The 24,385-nt window shown below is 30.9% G+C and overlaps 2 protein-coding genes across 3 annotated transcripts in view; one reads left to right on the top strand and one right to left on the bottom strand.

Annotated features, from left to right (window-relative positions):
• The window catches only part of LOC110992207 (homeotic protein ultrabithorax), a 100,562-nt gene that overhangs the window by 2,449 nt on the left and 73,728 nt on the right, over positions 1-24,385 (top strand). The window lies entirely within an intron of this gene.
• Positions 885-24,385, bottom strand: part of LOC110992208 — a 44,137-nt gene continuing 20,636 nt past the window's right edge. For both annotated transcript variants that reach the window (XR_006750369.1, XM_045629162.1), the window contains exon 4: positions 885-1,218. Coding sequence is in view for 1 of the 2 variants with exons in the window: in XM_045629162.1 (XP_045485118.1) it covers positions 1,169-1,218 (50 nt within the window). In the remaining variant the exon portion in view is untranslated. The remainder of the gene's footprint in view (positions 1,219-24,385) is intronic.

Raw genomic sequence — 24,385 nt, 5'->3', positions numbered from 1 at the left:
AAGTTGTTTCGATTTTGTTGAGATTGTCAAATAATTGTTAGGTTAGTTATTATCTATTGTGATATCCGTCCCTCTTCTCTTTTGTACACTATGTCTGTTTCAAACAATGTTTCTTCTACCTTAAAAATGTTAATATCTTCATTCACTTTGAATTATCGATTTGATAGTTTTCTATTATTATGAATGAATAATTATGCAAATGTCATTCGCTTAAGAAAGATAATTGTACGTAGTATTATGGTATGGTTAGAATGTGCAGTTAGTAGCTAATTAACTTTGTAGTCCATAATTTTTATAATTTATAAGTTATCCCGAGGCAAGATTACTTACATGTATATATCTTCTTGAGAACTTTAGTTTTCTATGTAGGTCCTTAATAGTATTCATCTATTATTAGTAGTTCTCTTGTTAGTATTAACAAAAAACATTTGTAAGAGAAGAGATTTAAAAAAAATATAATCAGGAAATTTCGTGAAAATATTATATTAAGTAAAATCCAGAGTCGAATAGTTATTTAAATTCATATTTCACTGATAGGTGGCGCTGATCTCAATTTATAAGTAATTTAGTATTCAAAATTAACATACCAAATCTATGAGTGAGAGAGAAGACAAAGGCTTAAAATTTAATGAAATAACAAGAAGGTAATTCTAAAAATAGTAATAAATTTAATTTAAATTGTACAAATAATATTTGTTCGTATAATATATATTATATCTACTATTTTGAATTAATTATATTTAGAAAAATAAACTAACGTTTAATACGATACAATTAGAAATCGAATTTTTTGTGGCCAGAACAATTTAATACTCATAATTTAAGTCTTAAGAAATGAAATATAACAATTCAAAATTAAAAAGAATATATTTCGAAGGCAAGATTATTGGAATGTCTATAAGAAATTATGTTTTCTCGTTAATATAATAATATAAATAGGTAAGGAACAAAATATCGACTTTTAATTTGTTATTGTAAAAAAATATACCTAAGTACCTACTATAATACTTCTTGCTATATTCTTTATATACTTTGGTTGCCGTATCTAACCATACGCCTGGTTTTGCCTCTATAATTTCTAAACGGGTTCCAAAATTGCAGAGCGAATTTTGCTCGGGGCCGAATTTCTTAAATGCTCCTTTATTAAAGGGAAATGAGTTTGTAATCACTAGTTCACTTGAAGGTTCTTCTTTGCTCCCTGGTTTTTTAACTTTGTACCTGAAATAAGGATTGGTACTTATCAGCTCAGTTTTTTACAATTTATTCATTAATTTATAACACAGTGAAAGTGATTTCTCGAAAGTCTTCGAGAACTAAGAAACCCGAATTATAACTGACATAAACAAAAAAAAAACATTTCTCCTAACCTAGTCGACAAATTTGTTATAACTAAAAATCATTCCAAATTCAAATTTTCAAAACTAACTCAGAGATAGAACTATTATGCACTGTGCATCCGTGAGTCATGACCGTCCGATGTGAAGGTTGCTCCACTTCACGTATGCCTTATGCATTTCAAACGTCAAGGGAATTCCGTCTTCGATCTAATGCTACGATATTATTTTACTGCAATAAATTTTATTCAAAAGGAATTATGAATTACTGTTCATTATCGATTAGCGGCCAACAAAGGTGTGAGAAAAAAGGAATAAATAAATGTATTGAAGCGTACAATGTAGACAATATTTATAGTTTTAACTTTTTAAATTCCTTGCTTGGAATAACGAGAAAATCAATTATATTTATATTTTTTTTTAATTCAATGTATATAGTTAGCTATTAACTAAATAACTTATTAAGTTTCCAACGCAAGTATTGTCTACTTATTTGTAATATTACCCGCGCTTAGAACAAAGAAATCATAAAAATATGGGTCTCTTCATACCAAACACTATTCTAGTCTCAATAGCATTGCTTAAAGCCCCAAATTGGTCATTCAAGACAACAGAAAAATAACATAATAGCCCGTAACAGTCGCAAAACCAAACTAATAATGGGGGAGATATGTTTTATGGCTTTCAAGTTTTGAATACGAGCTTTTTTAGTTAGGTCAAAAACGTGTACGGGTAAGCACGTTCGTAGTGCTGTTAATATTTTAATTAATTGTATTAAAAGTAATTGTAAAAATGCGCGTGCTCATACTCCCGCGAGGCGGCCATCTTGGATTAAATCGATCATAGGTGCAGCTGTGAAGTGATAAATATGATTCCTGTCTGTGTGCGTTTGTCTTTTTGTGTGCAACCGTTGAAAGCTTCACTCTTCAAAGCTTTTGCAAATAAACAATTTCAATGTTTTAGATTTATTTGTACGGTAAAATTTGTATTTTGCATATATATAAAAAAAAATTGTAATTTGTTAGATAATTGTATGTTATTTAACAAAATCCATGTAGGTATAATTGTGTATAATAGATTGAGTATAGCTAGCACTAATATTTGTGTAAGTTTAGTAATTACTTATAGTTATCGTGTAAAGTAAATATTTGTATCAAAAGTCTCTATACATAGTACCGGTAATGAATAATAACCATTTCTTGAATGGATTATCACATACAAGTCCTGGCTTGTAATCCTCAAAATACCACACTCAATAAAACATGACATACAGCTTGCATAACTCACTTCTATATGGGAGCCGGCGAGTCGAGATTACGGTGCAACGAAAATCATTGGTTATCTATACCCGATCCGTGACTTCTGCAATCTTACAATTGTTTCTCCCAAGTCTTTGTTTGCTTCCAATTATTTTTATTCCGAAGCTCTATTTCCAGACACTCCAAGAATTCTGAGTGAGACGTGAAAATCATACGAAAAATATTTAGTAAATAGTAACTGTTATCTAAAGAATCTAAATGGCATCGTTTATAATTTTTTTCTACCGGGAAATAATTAAAATTCGTAATACGACAAAAAATATTAAACGTTAATAACAAAGATAATAATTTTTGAAAAATTTTAACTAACATAAATCAAATCGAGAATCGTTGTGAAAGTAAATAGGTGTTATTAAATATTGGAGTGCATCGCAACAACTACGTCAGCCCCAGGGAGCTTATAAAGCTTTTGATCCAAGAAAAGAAGAAACAAATTTTAAAACAATTATTCTTTATACCTTAAGTGTATCGGGCTGTTTTAAATAAATGAAGAAATATAAAATAATTAGTTATTACCAGTAGGTAATGAAGTATCATAAACATAGATTATGTTTCTACCTAGATGTACCTATCATCTATTCGATGGCGTTATGTCATATAGGTTGACTCAATACCGCGAGGTAGAATAATACAACCAATCTCTTCGGTTTTATAAAAATAGTACAGATTTTACCTTTAATTAACAAAAAGAAGGTATTCGAGCAATATTATTTTACTTTTGATTTGAGAAATTTGTGTTCACAGCAATATTTAGAATTTAACAGAGTAAGTGTTAATTTTGATTCAGAGTCCTCAACAACTTGTTTACTTGTTGTATACATGTTAAGCAACCTCAGTAAAGGGCAATTTTAATTATGAATAATGTTACTATGTTTTTACAGAACTAAATCATGTATTATTATCATAAAAATATTAATTTTCTATGTATTAATTACCTACTGTACAATTGCGCCCGGCATTTTGTCTCCTTAGAATTAGGATACAGGCATTCGTAAATAGTTCATTATTAATTCGTATTATTGAGTTTATTTTCTACTTAATTCCGAAATTTTAATTCATATTTGTGTTATAGTTTAAATATGTGGAATTTAGTAGCCATTTTCTTAAGAAAAATATTCAGAAAGTAAAGTTATCTGTCATAATACAAGTTAGTAGACAATGTTTTACATAACAACAGCCTAACTTGATTAACATAATGATATAGTTAAGGAAATTCGTGTAAATTACAATTAGTACATATGTAATTCATTCATAGTATCGCTTTTCATGGAATACAGTGTTATTCGAGACTCCGAAGAGTAAGGCAATTAATAATTTTGCACGACTCACCGACCGCTCTACAATCGCTAACCGACTGTGCATAAAAGTAAAATTACGGATTTTAACATATCCGATTGGATTCAATATAATTGATCATTCTACCATTCGATTATTGCTTGTCTTCGATCTTTTGTATCAAGTTAAACGTGTTAAAGTCCACACAGCCGCGAGAAAATTGTATTAAACAATTTTATAACGATAACCTGTTCCCAGTAAACTATTAAACCATATTTAATTTCTCGTAAACTGTGCAGTATTACAGTGTATGAATAGCTTTTACGACACATTTTAATTTATAAGCACTGCATCTTAGGGCGCATTTTTCATAAACACGAGCTGAAATCCTTTTATACACCCTTGAACCTTTTGTCTCGGTGATAGTGCTCTTTATTGGTTGGCATTTTGAAGGATTTAGGCCATTTTATAATGTTTCCGTGATATAAGAGGCTTCGTGCCGAAACTAGCGTTTTACAGAACAATGTGTCTTTTGAACTAAGTCGGTTAATCGTGTTGTTCCAGTGTGAATTTCACATAAAATTCATTTTTCTTTTCATTATCAAATTCCACTATTGTTTTTATTCGTCGTATTAATTAAGAGCAATTAGAGATGCGAAGTGGAATTGTGTATACAATCTATACGTTAAGCCATTAATATTTGGTAGGTACATCTATTTCCAAATATAATTTAATTAAAAGATGCACTCTCGTGAACAAAATAGTCAAGTGACGTTGACACTGGAAACCTAACAGTAATTGTTATAAATTATTATACCTATTAATGTGATTAATATTCATTTATTTACAGTTATAATGTATAAAAACTGATAAACATGGGGTTCACTTACCTCGATACAAAGTCGCTACTCTTTAATTATTCTTAGTCAATCCATTCGTATTTTTATATTCCATAGCAAATTTTGTTGATCGGTCACGCCGCTCAAAGATTTGATTCGCCTCTCGTTAGAACGACCACTAAACTTTACACCACTACGGTAGGAATCGATAATTATCCGATACTAAAATTTTATGAATGCTTCGATTGTAATTTTTATAGTTCGAGCCATCAGACATGTGAAAGGCTGACCGTTGTTTTACAATTTCTTACGGCAAAATTATAAGATTACCAAATCGATGAATTTGATTATGGCCATTCGCCGCGGGAATCGAAAAGAAAGCTTGCGCTAGCGCCGACACCAATGATGGATGGCCCCACCACGTAAGCTAATCAACCCTTCTGATGTGGGAGGTTCCTGACTAAAATATACCTGTCTCATTTTATCAAAATATTTTACTTAGATTGTCTCTCAAGCTAACAATGATATAGAAATATTATAACGAAATATTTAACGTGAATCATAAATATATATAATAATTTAATTAAAACTAGATACAATTATAAATATTCCATAATAGTGTTTATATTTCTCACACGGTAACATGTATTTAATTAATATTTTATCAAGTAATAAATCTCTTTATTGCCCATTCGTCATTAATATTGACGTCCGTTGGATTTATACTTATCCTTGGTAATATTTAATAATATTCTAGAAAGAGACAGTTATGGTAATCAAGGTCCTCAACAGTTGCAGCGGTCCAAGCGGCCTTTAACGATGTATGCGGGTCAAAAAAACCGACGTTTCTATTACGAAGACCGTTTTTTCACTGGCAAGGTCCAGAAACACAATCGTAAATTATAATTTATTAACCCACAGGATGAAGGAAATTAAGTTATCTATCGTCTCTATGGCGGTGTGCTTTGGAATCTAAAATAATCAGTTCGGATTAAGTGTTCGGTTGTATCAGACGCGCAGAGTTTAGAGAGTGCAAATTGTGAGAGGCATTCCGTTCATTATGCATGCCGTCAGAATTGTTAAGGCGTGACCTACCACAGTTCATTGACGGTAGAGCAAAGTGTTCCGATCATGCGATGCGACACACGTAGCACCGATTCACGTGTAATCAGCGACTCTGTGTACGAAGCCTTTGTGGCCACATACAAACATGCGAAAAGCAAAGAAAATAAGACGTTTTCATAACCTCGAAGCGTATCAGTGAAGTGTTTAAATTACTCTTTCTTTCACACGCATCACGGGAGATGTGTTTGGCTAACATAGCACGAATGCTGGAATCATCGTCGCTTGCGCAGAATTCTAATGCGAATTTCCTTCTGAACCATACTGGCGATACATAAAACATTATGTCTCGCTGTCGTGTTTACAACGGAAAACAGTCGCGGGCTGTGTGCTAAGCTTAGTATCATAATGCGTTTTAAATTAGCAGTTAAAATATTAAATAACTAGAATTCCAGTAAGGTATAAAGCGGACGTGATTGAGTGTTTTAATGTCTTCAATATTTATTTTGTGTTTGTGAGAAACTGAAATATGTCAGGTTTATAGGGTTAAAGACCGCGGAGATTATAAATGCGAGCGCACGGAGTCGACGCCGCGAAAATGTTTCCACAAACAAACGATGCCAACCACTATCGTACTGCGAGTAAGGAAGTAAAAATTGTATACATATTTTCGTCTTTGTAACGTTAATTAATTATAATAAGATATGAACTACTGACAATAATACATATATGTAAGTATTTAAAAATTAGCGATAGAATGAAGTACGCCTATTTAATTGCTCACATTCCGAACAAAAAGTAGTTGATACGCGACTTAGATTTCAAAGGAATTTCCTTATAATTCAAGTCCAAATACCAGTTCGTTGAATAACTTAAATAAAGACATTAATATTTCATCTTTAATATGTATTTCATTTGAGGAATTAATTTATATTTATAGTTAAGTATTTTTTGTTTTATTTTTCTTTCGGTATTTACAGGAAATTTATCGTTATCTGATTACAATGATAGCTTTAAATTGCGGTTTTCATTCCCTAATATTATGTATAATGACTGACTGACTGGACAGTGGACACTATGTAATCAAATATTTTTAATTTACCATCATATACCTATATTTAATGTAATTGCTATGTATTACGCTTTATGGATGTAAGCACAATGTTGACATAATTGCTACATGCACTTTACAATGTAATATTATCACCACAAAATCTATGTAGTCATTAGAGACAGTACTTACATTTTAATCGCGGCCGCAATTGCCTGACCCCTTTGATAATGTAGCCTAAGAAGAAAAATTAACGAAATCTTTACATTTACATTAGTATTGGCAAACTTTAAAATATATAGTCCGTAACTGCTAAAATTGAGCAGAGGTACATATCTAACACTTCGTTTTTTTTTTAATTTTCGTTAATAATTGCACTAAAACACAAAAAAATAAGGTTATAATTCTAAGGATATATTTAGAATATACAACGCGATTCCTTATTAAGCTGAAATTACCTTCTACCGCCCTTTGTCCCGCTGACCTCACTAAAACTGAAACTATTTAGACCCCAGTTAATCAACTCGCCCAAGTAAAATCTCCATTGATTTATACCCATACCGTAAATAACATGGTTTCTTGAAATTATGTACTTTTTTGGTACTTTATATTAAAATGTACTGTAAATACACGCGAATACAATGTCATTCATTTTGACGTTTAGACGTACTATTGTTTAATTTAAAATTATTTATTAGTTTAAACTACTGTAATGGTAATGTTGTATGATTCTCAGTCAAGATAATTCATATAACAAAAAAATCCAAGTCTTACGATCAAACGAATCTGGGAATAACTTAAAGCATACAATTAATTGTCTTACATTTATTTCATTTAATAACCATTTCGATTAAGTAGAAACAGGTAATTTAAATAAATTAGCAATCCTTTAAGCCATTTACGGCGAATAGCTTAGGTTTCAAAAAGATTGATCAGCTAAACCGCGCAATTCGCGATAAGATTTATTCTTATTGCTAATTAATTAAATACGTCTTTTAAAAGCAATAAGCAATATATTTCACGCTATACTTAATTTAAGTGTAAAAATATCCGAAATAAATAGGGTTCAATTTAAATTATTTCTAATAAAAGTACTTACTCTAATATAAAATAAAAAAAAAATAAAAAAATACGTTTATTTTGGAACATAGGATCTGTTGGCATCCCTACTCATCGGCAAAGAAGACAGAGGGTGTTGGCCGAGAGAGAAAGCCGGCGTAAAAAACTCTCGGTACTCTTTTTTAAAAACAGCAACTCATCAAACAATTATACAATATTTAAAACAAATATAGCAAATTATTTAGAAGTAGCCGGCCCAGCACTAGTCCCAGGCCCTTTTATCAACTAGATAATCACTAACTTTATAGTAAGCCTTTTACACAGCTTTTCTTTAATATATTTCTTAAATTTAATAAAAGGCAGAGATAAAAAAGCCTCTGGGATTCACACACATAGACATATTTAAACGAGTAGTTTCTACAAATGTATATTATCTTTGTTCTTTAAAATCTTTTTTTTTAATTTATTTTCTTATAGCTATGAATTTAAGGTTATATTATTAGTAATAAAGAAAATCATCTCACAAACTGTATGTTCAAGACGGTAGCAAAAACTCAATATACACTTTTATCACAATCAAATAATTTCGTACATTTTATATTAAATTCGTACAAATATGATTCGAAATTTAAATTTTATTATATTGAAAAAGATTTAAAACGAGCTAATTTGCCGCATTTATGTGCGATGCTTACCTCGATCGGTAGCGGTAAGATAATGTTCACACCTGCCCGCTTTGTACAAACGTCGAAACGCACGACCAAAGCACTAACTCCAACATTTTATGACCCTAAAGACACCCGACCGAACGCGGCTAATTTTTTATTAATTTTACGATCTAGTTATAATACGCTTGTATCGATTTTATTGCGCCAATTAATTCTATTTTTTTGTAAGCTGTTTTTTAATTAATGCAAATGTCGTATTCGTAAGTTTTATATTGAGCACGTGGCTTCAAATGTGGAATTAGAATAGTTACGTCCACAATATTTTTATAAATCTTCGATATTTTTGGCGTAACAAAAACTATTAATGTATAAACATGATACAAATTGTGACTTACATAATTTTATGTTTAAAATAAAACGCTTCGTCGAAATCAAAAGTATTTAAACATTTAATCTGCCGAACACAATTTAATAACTTTTTACAGTATAAGTAAGTACATGAGAGAGAATATAGACATTATAATATATTATTGATATATTATATTGTGACTTATAAATAAATAATATATGTATATTATTTATTTAAAATCGATGCAAGTCACAATCAACTAGGTATAGTACCTACTACAGTTATTCACATAATATACAAAAGAAAAGCTTCATGTTGTAATATGGGTCGGGTGGAATGTCGCGAGGCCTCCATTTTATTACGTCACTCCACAATTTATGGGATCAGCTGTTATATTACGTCACTACAGATGTTAGAATGATAGGAAAATTCGTTGTTTAAAATTCATTAGGATTCCACAGTAGCGCAGTTGTACAGTATTATATCAATGTGATAGGAAATTTATATATCAAGTTAAAAAAGGCAGTATTATCTGTTTTACAAATGGTTTGATAACGTTCTTATATAAACGAGCGGAGAAAAGAAATCTAAACCTCAATAGAAGGTATACAATTGTAATTATAACTAGTTAACTCGGTAATTGTAATATTTTAAAATGGACATGTTGGAAGCCATTGAAATTACGTAACCGGTTTAACAAAAAACACTCTACAGGTAACTGTCATAAATTTTAACGAAAGGTATTTGTTTAACAGTTAAAAACTTAATTGTTTAAAAAGGTTGTGCAATTTTTATGACTGTGGTTGTTCTGGTCTATGAATGGATGGACAATGTAACAAGCTACGGGATATTTCCCGCAAATTCCTTAAAATACTGTAACAATCGTTGCGTAGACCCAAGGTATTAATTAAAATAGATAATTATATTTGTAGAGTGAAAACAAAAGAATTATACGAAAATTTTAAATTAAGAAAATACCTATCGTTGACTCGACTAGATGTTGAAAACCCCCTAACGTGTAATGCTTTTTTTACGAGTTTGTTTCTTTGTATGCTTGATTATGCAGGGTCCTGTACTAGACAAAAATGTTACTTTAAATTTAAGATTTTGAGTCAGCTCGTAATAAAGTTTTAATTATTATTTTTCCATACATAAGAATACATATAGTAGGAACTTTTAATGATTTTGTGTCTTGCAAGCTCGAAAGCAAGCTTCCTCCGCGAAGTATAACCGACACTCATGCACGTCATAAATCTGAAACCTCGTCCCCATTGTTCCCAACGATGTCAAAGATCACCAATTTGCCATTGTCATACCCACGATGTTCTACCGCATTCAACAATTAAAACGTGATTTTTAGTATTTGGCTCCACATTAATCTTCCGTCGATAAAAACCTGATTTCGTATATTTGAATGCAAACGAAACATTGTATTTTTTAATTCCGAATTCCTAGATTCCGATAAATGAATTATGATAGTCTGACAGTTTTTTAGAAACTCTACCTATAGTATAATATAGAAATTTCAGACAATACTTTTTTTTGAAGTTTATAAAGTAGAAAAACCAATGAATGTTTTATAAGAAGGCACAAAAGTCTATTTGCGTAAATAATATCACTGAAATCTTAAAAAATACACAAGGAAATTATAGGCAAGGCCAACTGAGACAAACAACTTATGAGATCACATTTTCAAATTTAACCGCGGCATTATTGAACAAATTGCCTTCAAGTTCATGGTTAGAGCGCTAGTTTCGGCTCTAGAGAATTTATTAATTTCCTACATTTATCATTATTATTTAGGGTTTTAGTGCAGACGCTATTTTTTTCCATTTCGTTCTAATTTCATGCCACTTTGTATATCGAATATATAAAATAGACGTTTTAATTTACGTACTGGCCGTTTAAGTTTGCATAATGTGCAGCCGTCCATGGCGGTAACCGCTATTAAAATTAAAACTATGCACATATTACGGAATATGTTGTTTAAAATTATGTAAACAAAAAACTGTCAGTTTTAACTTAAGTTATTTTAAGCATTAATTATTGTACAGTTTAAACATAATGAATAATTATTAATATTTACGAAAAAATTTAAATTATATAGGCTGACTTAAATTTTAAAAATTAGAGCTTTTGACTAGTAAATTTGACGTTTGACAATGACAATTGACGCAAATACAATCTCAAATATACCTACAGAACCTTAATTGATTATGCCAGATTTTACTTAAGAGCTGTATTTCAAGTTACTTCGTGATTACGATCTAAATTTCTTAATACGTATAAATGTTATCATAGGGCAATAAAATAATAATAAAAATGCTTAATTAAGTTGTTACTAACTGCGCCTAAAACGCGCACATTAAGATTAGTTAGGGTAATTAATATTCATTGTTCTCTTAATTAGTCTCATGTAACTTTTAAGAAACTTGTATATTCTATTAAATTAATTATTTGTAAATAGATAAATAGTAAATGTATTATTAAATCACCAATTTGTCTGTAACTACCAATGACACTATCAGATTGAACCAAAAATCTTTTCAATTCCTATTATTCTATAGTTTTAATTCATAAAAGGATATTAATATCGAAGTTGTATTGTGTGTAAGGTGTATAAATAGAATTGTACTCATTTTGCCTACAGCAATCTTTTGTCTCTGTCTATTGAATTGTGTTAACGCTGTAATGATACGAGACAGAAAATTCAAACGTTGACATTAGACTTAGTTTTTATGAACTAGGTTAGTTCTTACTAAAAAGTAGATTTTTTATCTTAAAGGCTTTTAATTCTTTAAAGTTTTTATATATAGGTCAAGGTAGGTTTATAGCTTATAAGGAGCAGATATGTTTTGAATATAACTAGTTATTCCTGTTCCCCTCTACGAATTTACATTATGCAAAGACAACAGTTGTTTGTTTTCTCACACTGTAATAGTCTGAAAACATTACTTGAGAATTTGTATTATTTTTTCTTTCTTTAATAAATGAGTTATTGTTTTGGCCTTTTATTTATTAACCCTATTACCGTATTTATTAGTAACTTTAAAACATATGTAAGAATAAATTATTACAATTATTTTTAATTATTTACAATCATTAAATAAATAAAAAAATACACCAAACAATAAGTTTTAGAATTAAAAGTCCGCAAGTGTGGGTAATACTTTTAATTGAGGTTATGTTACAAATGAAAGAATACTAATAATTTTAACACATTAAAAATCAGAAGCCCTTAAAAAAATCATAGTAAACATACTGTTATGGCGATAAAAGATAGCGGTTCTGAATATAATCTCTATCCCGACACAATAACCGACAAAATATTTCACTACTGGCCCATTACTATCATATTTATGTCTTTATAACTAGTTTGCGTGTGCAATGCCAATATAGACACACGCACCCTACGTCAGAGCAGCCTATCTTTTTTCTTAAATGATTTTATTCGTTTGAAACCAGTAGCTACATTATTAAAAATTAAAATACAGAATCATGATGTCTGCTTCCTGTGACAGGAAAAGCTGACGCATAGTGCAATAACCATACCTGGACTTATTTGTGTATTTGTTTACTGAAATATAGTCTCCACAGTTTACCAAGTGATTAATCAAAGATATTGATTTTAATCCTTAATATAACTACTGTAAAGAAGTACTACGTCATCAATATTTTTTCTGTTACAATATTCTACCTTAAAACTTTGGTTTTTAACAATAAGAACTACAAATTCAAGTATCAGATTGATTTTTAATAGAATTATAACGTTGATGTTATTGAACGATATACTATGCTTTTTATGTTAATTAACAGCTTGTCAATAAATTGAGCTTTAATTAGCTATTAATGTAATTGTCATAACTCACAAATAAAATATATTTAAACAATATAAATTAATATTATCCAGAGATTTAAAAAATGGTAAAAAGATTTTCAATCTACAAAATTGCATTTGAATTTAGTGAAGTGTTATTAAATTATTTAAAGAAATAGATACTTTTACGTATGTTAAACTCAATAATGTCAGTAAAAATTAAATAAGAATTTCATACAAACAATGCATGTTCTTCGACCTTGCGATTGTAATAAATTTTACAGTTGTGACACGCAAATCTCTAACTGCGCTTGATTTATTGCAATGAATATGTAACAATTTACCATAGTTCTAGATCAATTTCGGGGCAGTAATTCAATGTGTGCTTGTTTTTAAAATGGAATTTCGTTTAAAATGCAATATCATTTACATAAGTCGTGGATCAATTTGAAAAGAATGAAAGCGATCGCCTACTAGCGTCACCAAAATTATATTATATATTACTTACATATTTGTATCTGTGAAGCAAATTATTAAAATACTTTTTTACACTACTTTTATTTTGCAATTTTATACGTATTCACTAGGTGAGGCATTATGTAAAAACATAAACTTTCCATACAAACCAGTTTGCTACAGCAAATGTTTAGCTTTTTTTATGGAAAGAAAAGAACAGCTCTATATAGTTAAATTATGACGATCTGTATGCACAAATAAAAACTTCACATATATAAAATATTCTAATTACTAATCATTAAATTCGTATCAATAATTTTTATCTTGTTTGTACTGAACTCAGCGGGCGATTTTTCACAGGCGCCGCATTACAATATCGCTATCGGCCCTCAGGCTTTAGGGCTGCCAATCTGAAGTAACAAGGACTAGGACCTGCAATTACTCAGTACAAGTTTACAGGCTATAATTACGATTGATTTACTGAAATTTTCTTTCATTGAAAATATAGTATACGAAAAAATGCAGTATCTAACTCTACAAACAATTACTTACTAAAATACTAGTAGGCATATAAAACTGTATTAAAGTAAGTTAAACACTTGCGAGTACCAACATACTTAAATATGAAAGTACTAGTAATGTTGCCTTATAAGAAAAAGTGTATTTGCTTTATGAAATTTTAAACTGGCAATACTTTAACATCGCTGGTAAGACATGTATTATATATTCTACGTCAGTGCGTCAAACGGATATGTCAGAGGCTCACTTGGCCATTCGATGGAAAAAATTAATCGCTGCATTTAATTGTTGTATCATCATAATAGAAAAATGGAATTCCATTAAGCACATAAATGCATCATCAGATATAAGACGTGTTTTTGTACATACAGGAATAATTTACCGAAGTGTCAATAAACGTTCTTTATAACACTTATGTATGACTGATGCAGATTATGAAATAAGACTGTATTGAAGAACGCATTGTGTCCAAAACTTACCGATATCCAGATTGAGCATTCCGATAAACGAGCTGTATCTATATCCATACTTGCTTGCAATTTTTACTGTTTAATTTTTTTTATCTCTTCGGCTATGTTGTGTTTGCCTATAAGTGCTTGTCAAATTAGAAATTTTATATTATTTTTCTTGTACCAATATATCAGTGTAAGGAGTGTTTTGAAGCTTTCATAATATAATAAATTCATAAACATCATATTACCATTACAGCCTTTTATGTTAATATTAAAGAAAGTGCTTTAAATATTTTTTCAGGGCCAAATACTAAAAATATAGTATTCATCTCAGTCAGCGCGATCCGAGTAGTTTATTCGCATTAAATCATACAACTCGTAAATCGCGCAAACCCGTTCTACAGCTTATCAAAACAATACACAGACACACTTCTAACATCGCAAAGTAAAACGTCTTTTCGTTAATCTTCGTTGCTCTAATTTCACACTTAAACCGTTAAACGCAAGGTCTAGTTTCATTAAAATTAACAAAGCAATTACGTCTTTTTGGTAATGAGAGAATATCATTTCAAAATTAAGCCTCAAGAATATGATAAATTTTCATAAATCAGATATAATTTATTGGAGTATGGACTTTAAGGTGTTGCGAATTGGTTTATTTTGGTTTATGGGGTTCGTTAACTTACGACATTCATTCATAGTAGCTGCTTGCTGTAATCGGTCTCGAATCGCTCCGGGTTTATAGTAATTTTACAACGGGAAGTAAAAAACGATATTTTATAATTATACATGTCAGATAATGATACCGCTGGCACAAAAATGGAAAAAAGATTAGCTTGTTTCATTTGTTACATACGATTCTCAATTTAAATGATTTTACTGAACAATATATGTAGTTTCGTTGATATTAAAAAGCTATAGATTTATTCCTACACGCCAACTGAAAAAACACGTTCATTAAGCGATGAGCAAATGTCAGATAACAGAACTATTATCTATAAAAGTAGGGTTTTATTTCAATTATTTTCACGAGCGATTATTTTTTATGAGTGCTTTCGTTTTGTATGACAACACGAACGTTTTAATTACTTTGAAGTACGCCGACTTCAAATTGTATAGCAAAATACGTGTTAACATGGCTATATTATTTTTATATTCAGTGGTTATTTTAATGATAGAGGGCGTGTGGTTAACTTAATACAATACATACAAATATTTAATTCATTCTTATTGAATACTACTGCATAAGCTATATAGTATACTTGGACCTAAATTACTATGGAGCGGCATATGGCAACCATCATATCGAACAATAAAAATTGGTATAATGCAAAAAGTGCGAAGCTACAGATATTGATACACGATAACTTAAAAACTGTTTATACTTGTTTTATAGTTATTTTTGAATGCACGTTTCATCAGAGAATATTGTATTGTGTATGTATAAAAATAATGAATATTTTTTTATTTAATAAATATGTTTTATTATATTTTTTTAATCTTATAGGCAAGTAAGTGATCAGCCTCTTTGTGCCTGACATAGGCAGCCGAGTTTTTGGGTCTAAGGCGAGCCGGTTTCCTTGCGATGTTTTCCCTACGACCTTAGGGATGAGAGTCGCACGGTTTAACTTATCTTCTTTATCATCGTAATTTTAATATATATAGTGGGATTTTTTACGAATAAAAGGAGTGAGGATAGTAATATTCATATATCACCTCGCGTGTTCGGTAAACATCAAGATCTCTATAAAAATACATCACATAGATATTATAACATTAAACAAAGTGTTTTATTGTATTTGATAAATCATACTAATTCTTACTATTCAGATAGAAATCGCTAGGTCGTGTAAATTTATTTTTTACATATTTTGAATCGATAAAAAAAATATAACTTCGAAAATCATATAGAAAATCGTTGAATTCTTAACGTTTTTATTATACGCAAGCAATAATTAGTTTTCTATAATTAAATCTTAAAAACACATATAACTTCTATAGGTAGAACCTTTTAAATATGGCGTCTAATTGAACTCATTAAGTTATTTAAGCCTCACATGGCTCTTCTGTTTTTCATATAATTTTGCTGTAATTTGCCTCAGCTTCTCTCCTCTGTAATCGATGCAAAACATGTGAAACTAAATTGAAAGAAATCGATTTTACCACAGATTGCTAACCAAAAATAGACCCTATTATTAGTACGTACAATATATTCATGTAAATTATTTATTCACCGCATAAAAACGTGATTTTTAAATACACCAAAAATCAAAATATGCCGTGACAGAGCCATACTTAAAATCAACTTAAATTTTATATAAAGTATGAATTAGGAGGGTGAAAATAAGTTTGGTCAACGGAACTCCCAGAAACGATACGTCTTGTTATTACGTTCAAATACAAAAAAGTGTAAAGTCAAAAATTTAAAGAGATATTCATGATGGCTCGATCGAATGTCCTAGGTTAGATTCTCGCCTGTGCACCAATGGATTTTCTGTTTATGTACGAATTTAATATTCGCTTGGACAGTGAAGGATAACATCGTGAGGAAACGGGCTTGCTGAACCTAAATTCGAGAGCATGTCACAGGCATTGGAGGCTTATCACCTCCTTGCCTATTTTGTTGACATAATATTATATGATCATGAAACCTTTACAGAACTATGACACCCAGAGCTAAAAAGGTCGAAGTGTCACTGGATATTTATTATTATGCTGGTATACGTTAAATTTAGTGTATACTACACGTAGTAAGAACTTAAGAACTCTTGTTTAGTTTTATGCCCAATTCTAAACTTCCTTATTCGTTTTTTCTAAATTGTTATACAGTATAACATGTTAAAATAAAGAAATAAAGCCGTTATTACAACGAGAATTTAAGGTAATATTGTAACAGTAACGCTGGCTTTATAATATTAGAAATATTGCTTATTAGATAGGTAATTTTAAAGATGCAAATATTGCGAACTCTGAAGAACACCTTAACATTTGTACCTACTCTTAGTTCAAATCAGTTTTAGTTAAGCGTTTGCATATATGATTTAACTAAAAAATATTTTGACACAGCATTCAAGTTGCATTTGGTTTTACCTTTGAATTAGTAGACGAAAATTTAAAAAAATAATCTAATCGTTAATCGTTAAATTTAGAATATTAGATTAAAGAGAAGAGAATTAAGGGTATGGAAATAAATGTGTGATTATTTAATTATTGTATATTTATATCGTTTTAAATTTATTCGCTTAATATCTTGAATAGCCTAAGAGCCTTTACACTTCTTGTGCTGGCCTACTGACTTAAGTGCAAATTAGACTGGTCAACGGTACCCCTAGTAAAATACGCGTTATCTTGTGACCTACGTCATCTTATTACGTCCAATCACACTCAAACACAACTACAAAGAAGCGAAACATCAGAAATTCAGCAGTGTAGGCCCAGTGACTTCAGCCTGCATGAGGTCGTAGTTTCGATATCCAGCCGTGCACCAATAGACTGTTTATCTGCGCTTTTAACACTCGCTTGTACGGTGAAACGTTTTTATTTGTATGTCTCAAATCCAAAAATAGACCGAAGGCTGATCTAAATATCTGATCTGATCAGTATACCTATAAAATAAAAATGATCAAAGAAACTAATTGAATATACGGCATATAGAGTTGTGGGGCAACTGGATAATTATTATTGGTTTTATAGTTAAATAATTTTATTAATAAAACATGTAATATTTTAATAGTAATAATAATTTAACTATAATCACACTGGAGTACTTTTATGTGTAGACTCTACACTAACGCTCTTCACTTGAAGATTTTTTGATGTATAATGCCATTTATTCTGCTTAAACAATGTTAAAAAAAACTTTTAAATAATGAATAAGTATGAAATCAGTTATTATCTAGGCACCCATTATTCAACTGTCATTATGAAATTTCACATTTAGTAAACAATGCGTGGTACCAACAATTATTTTTCACACTACAGTTTAGTGTTATTAATTTAAATGACATATTTTATCTATATTACCTATTGTTTCGCATCTCAAGGTCGGCTATAAATTAATGTTGTCCCAATTCGCTTAAAAAAAACACAAATTACTCTCAATTAAAGTTATTTGGAAAAAAAGCTGCTGAAAATACAGTCATCACAGCACTCTACATTAGAAGGAGACAAAGCACTCGTTGCATCTCCCTCGGCTCTGTAAACACTAAAACGCTCGATAGATGGCAGTAAAAATCGTGAGAATGGTTTGAAACGGCCACTAGTGTCGCCATCTAGCTGAGTTTAACCGAACTTTTATGGCGCGTTTAAATCGGAGTGGGCTCTTCGGCAGCTCGTAAACGATTTTATGAGCGCTCCACTTCTGGCCGGTATTATCCGGCCGAGTTGAGTTGGCAGTCTAATGTTTGGGTGCTACTGTTGAGGACTATAGTATTTAATTCAACCGGTGTTCATGGGCTTTATGTGCGATTCAAGGTGCGATTGGATGGCGTGCTTGAACGTTTATTTGGCTTTATTGTTGGGGTTTGTTTATGCGATCGCTGTTTAACCAAGTACGGGGTTTTGTACATGCTCTTGTTATGATTATTATGTTGTTACGAATAATATAAGAGGTTTGTGGGTAATCTTTTAAATTCATTTCATTTAGGTACGTGATTTTATTGGTTCTACCAATTGGGTTGATTTAAGTCGTTTTATTTATTAGATTATTGTGATAAATAAACGTAAAAACAAAGTCAATGTCCATATATCGTTAATTTATATTTAAAATTTACCAAAATGTAGCCGTGAAAAAGGCAAATCATAAATAAGATCCGATTCAAATTTGTAGAAGATGCTATCGGTATGATTTGTAGGCTCGCACCCGAGAGCGTTTGTCTAGTGATGCGACGAATCTCGTATTTATCGATAAAAACATACGATAACGCTTTCATAATTTAAAAAAATCAACCGTCAACAACATATCACGGTTTACTTAGAAACTGTTTGTGTTATATACCACATACCCATTAAACCATGAAATACGCTTATCATATATAACCGGAACTCCAAATATGTTTCTACTTTACGTGACCAATTGTTAGAATCTATTAATCATCATTAATTTGAATACAATTCTCGCCCACTTCTCAAGTCATAGATATTTTGATTTATTAAAGAGCTCTATTAGCCACCTAATACTAAGTATTAGTTTATTCATAACAATAAATCGAAGAATTAATTAGATAAGTATACATATACCACCCCGACAGTTACAAACACATACCGACCAATCTGTTATCTACATAACCCGTACAATACTTTATAGCCATTAAATTTAACAGGTAATTTTTCACCCAAATTCAATCCTACATAAATAGGTGAGCAGAATGAGGAACTACATTTATTTTCATTTAACTCCATTTGTATCGTGGCACCGCGTGGAGATTACGTGATTTAACAAAGGCAGTGCTATAAATCTAAAGCCTGTCTTAGTAGGCTTTGTGGGCATTTTTGATATGTGCCTTTAAAAGCTTTTTTCTGTATTTAGATGAGAGTTCATTGTGTAATTCATTAATGTGAGGGTTGGGCGGTGCGTAGTTGATATCGAAAGATAGCGCTTTATTTATTGTACGAAGGTAATTTGATTAAACAGAAAACCATAATGTTCGTGTTAATCTAATTACAAATTAGATGTAATGATTCTCATTTTGAACTTATTAGATCTTATCTGACTTTTTTATATCCACTTAGTATTTGATATTTTATAGTACAATATACATAAGTACATCTAATATATAGGGTAGGTATATATCAGTGTCATTAATGATATATAAGGTAATGTAAACAAATGTTTTGAAATTGTAGTATTGTGAAACTTACAATTTTAATATAAATTTTAAGAATTTATTAATAGGAAAAAGGTCCCAAGGCCGTTATAAATTAATGAAATTATGAAACGAATACATAGCTAATTAAAAGGTAAATAATTATTTGTAACTTAGTTCATTGGTCGATAAAAGCAAAAGTTTAAGACGAATTGTGAATAAATTTCCATTTAGCAATTCATTAGTTGCCATTTCCATTCATTAAATCTGATCACGCGTTAGCCATCATTCGCATTTACAAATGACTAGACTGTGAAATGTTGAGGTGTTACCAATTACACAATCGCACATCGTGTACTAAAACACTGATTTGATAAAGGTTATCTATAAAAGTTATACTTTATCAATAAATAAACATGATTCCGCTAACGAACCTATCAAAAGAGTGTGGGTGGTCCTATAAAGAATTATTCGCATTGTCTATTCTCGAATCGAACTACGATTTGCATTGAGCCTCTACTCGGCATACATTGGCAAGTAATTAGAGTCCATATCGATATTCTAATCGCACACCTCATTATTATTATACAATGATTCACTAATAGTTCCTAATTACTAAATAGATCCTTCTTTAGAGAACTGTAATGTTTTGACTATATGAAAATAAATTTAATTTTAATTTTTTTTTATTATTTGTTGTTAAAATTTTAAATTTCAGTTTTCTTTAGGTTTTTAATGTATCTTTGTCTATTAATGCACTTTCTTGTATTCTGTTTCATACAAATTTATAGTTTATCTATATAATCTGTTTTGGATTTCTGTATTGTCTTAGTGTTCTGTCTTATAATACGTATAAGGATAAGCTATAAGATTTCTTATAATTAAATAAGATAGTCTTAAGTAGATAATTTAATTTTGTAAATAAATAAAATAAATCAGTGGTGCTACAAGATTTAGATCTGCGCCTCAGATTTCTGAATCTGTTCATCTGGTTAATAGGCAAGTAGTTGATCGAGCTCATGTTGTTTGGGGTTAAGACAAGCCGGTTTCGTAATAATAAAAAATTAGTTTTTAATAAGTATAGAAATAAAGTGGCTTATTTATTATTTTTATTATATGGCGAGAAAACTCGGTAGACTGCGTCGGTGGGATGAAGTTGTCAAGTATCTCGAATAATAGGTATTCGAAGTTGGAAGCAAGAATCACGAAATAGATTGCATGTCGAAATATACACCATCGAGTATAACGACGAATGGCCACAAGGGGCTATAAATTGATGATAATGATTTGATTATCTTTTTTTAAAATTTTATATTGTTTCAAAATTTATTATATTTTATTTAATTGTTGTTGGTTATCGATTATATCGATTACAAAAACTGTTAAAAATCAATCAATTAACGGTGAATCGCATTCGACCTATTAAAAATAACTTTATACGAGTATATGAATAAAAACGCGCCAATAATTTACATTGCGTCAGTTAATAAAGAAAACAAAGCAATATTTCACACAGGTACTGTAGTGACCTGACCGAGCGCCACCGGAGTAATACGTCAAGACTAGACAGCGCCCCCTCCCGCGGACCCAGGGGTATTAGAAAGAGATGGAGAAATGCCAATAAACAAATGAGAAAAAGAGATCGCACACAATCGCGGAACATGGCGTATAACACCCCTTGATTTATTACTACTGTGCCAAAGTTCGAACTTTGTGTGCGTGATATATATACAATTTGGTTTAAACTTTAAAATTATATTAAAAAATATATGTATTTAAATAAATAAATGATCTTTTCATAAGTTGTCTATTAAATAAATTTTTGGGGAGTTTAAAAGTATCATCTTAGGTGGTAAAGAAAATTCTATTAATGAGAACGTTGTATGTTGTAAAGGTGTATAAATATTGTTCGTGGCTTGTCATCCCGCTAGGAGGTCTTAACTCCCACTTATTTATTAAGTAAGGAATGGTCACAATCCTTAATAGACCAAATAAATTACCTATATAATAAACATCTGCTTTTTGAAAAAAATCTATTGTATTATACGATAAATGTTCAAGATTATTTCATTTCATGGCTTCGGCGTTCGGCTCATATTTTTGTGGTAGTAGGTTGGATCCCCGGCTGTGCGCCAACAGACTAGACTAAAAAGGCTGATCACCAACTTGCATATTAGAGAAATGATCACGAAATAGATACAGAAATCTGAGGCAAAAATAAAGGCAGCGCCACTGATTTATATTTCAAATTTAATTAATGTATTATAAACGGGACCCATGTTTTGTCCACGGTTCAAAATGGTGTTAATTTTATTTGTAAGCAATACTTGAACGGTTTTGAAATTCGAACGAATCATAAGAGCACAATTAACTGTGATATTCAACACTGTATTCCACTTTTGTAATATAAAATTTCTAGTTAAAATTTCGTGTAAATTATAATTGGTGACAAATATAGTAAGATAGGGTCCCGGCGAGGGCATTGTTCATCCGATGACAAATAATGGCAGATAATTCCACGCTATCGTCTGTCCGATGTGAATTTAGCACTGTTTCGAGCCAATATTCCCTGTTCATATTAAACCTATACAAATGTATAATACAGAGAATTATGTGTCCGAAATTTAACATCGGCCTCGAGGCTTTGAGTTTTTGGCTTTGGAGATAAAGGGCACGAATAGGACATCCATATTTTCATGCACTTAACTTTATCAATGACGAAATGTTGTTTTAGTGTCGGAATAAATTTTATTTTACTTTCATTCTTGTGTGTAGATTTGCCAGAAAAAAAACCCGAAGCGTTTGTTTATTTGTTTATTTGGATAAAATAAAGTGTTCTTCTTAATACACATTTTCAAGTCATTTATACAGTAAGTATCAATTTTAACCTCAATCGTTTAATGCCTAGATAATCTTAACAACTCGTATGACTATTCCGGCCGTTCATTATGTTCCCTTATCTATTGAAAATTTCCTAAAGCGTCTAACGATAGTTAATACTCGAAAGCCATGATATGCACGTTGGTCGTGACTGAAGTTCGATCTGACAAACATGATATACCTACTCTAGACCTCCGTTAACCCATTTATTTGTCTAAATATAGCATTTATAACAAGCGATTAACGAAACTACATACTTTATTAGGCAGTAGACTTATTTCGACTGTCATTTGTTTTAGAATATTATTAAAGCTGCATGCATCTTCAACCACTCACTGAGATTGTACAGAAGAGTTGTTCGGATTAATAGAGGCAATTGAGTTTTACCATCGGACGTCGAGGCAGAATACGGAATTCCACCCGTATCACCTCGACGTCCATCGTTCCACAACTGAGAGTATTTTTAAGGAGTTTTGAAGGACTTGGGGTCCGTCAATAAAAGAGCCTAGGAACCAATTTTTAATAAGCCAGGAGCACACTCGTGAGCCCTCTGGTATTGAGAATGTCTATGGGCGGCGGTATCACTTAATAAGAGATAAGCCTGTCCACCCGTTGGCCTTAGTTAAAATACAAAAATATTAAGCTAAATAAAACGATTGGCACTATATTAGGCTTCAGTTATAATATCTTCATTTATACCCGTCTTTCTTTACCGCAGAGTAAAATAATACACATCAATTTTGTATATTAGCTTAGAGGAACAACATAAAAAGTTCGCGGAGTTTTCTATACTCGGCCATAAATCTTGCGTTTTTAATAGATAAATAGGGCTTCGCACAAACGAGCAATATCACATTATTTTGTCCTCCCTCAGGAAAGGCCCTTCTGATAAAACCTCCTTACCTCACACCCTTTATGTTAATGTACTACGCCAGACGGTGACAACCATTTTTTGGCCCACTTGGTTACATTATGGAAGCTATAAAGAGTATTTCAAATTATATTCTCCATTAAAAGCAGATGGAGTTTATTTTTTAAGTGATTTTTAGGTAAAATAACAAAACGTTTTACGTAACTGTAAATCAAAGCCGCCTTTTGAATGCAAATACAGGTAGCTAATTTAAAAAAGCAGTTTACAAAACATTAATTATTCTACCGTTGTAACGTTTAACAAAAGTGAACCCGCGGCGCGATATAATAAAATGTTCAAAACTTGGAAAAAATATTCCCTCATAAACAAAGCAGTTCGGATGCAAAGTTAGATAAAGAACATCTCACACACCTGAGCTAGGAAATTGCTTTTTTCTAAGCGCCTCAAGTTACGCAACTTTCTCCAACAATAAAAGAAGTTTCGTGTACGAACTTTCTCGTTTTTTGCCGGCAAGACGTAAATCATCGTATGATATGACCGTCCGATGGGACGAGAAATAGAAACAATAAAATATTGTGACACTTTTTTCTTTAAAATTGCATAACTGTAACGGTGAAAGTTTTAAAAATT

Source organism: Pieris rapae, chromosome 8 (genome assembly GCF_905147795.1).
Source record: "Pieris rapae chromosome 8, ilPieRapa1.1, whole genome shotgun sequence".
In the NCBI taxonomy this organism is placed as follows: Eukaryota; Metazoa; Arthropoda; class Insecta; order Lepidoptera; family Pieridae; genus Pieris; species Pieris rapae.
The sequence above is the reverse complement of the archived record's forward strand: the minus strand, read 5'-3'. Positions and strand labels throughout refer to the sequence as shown.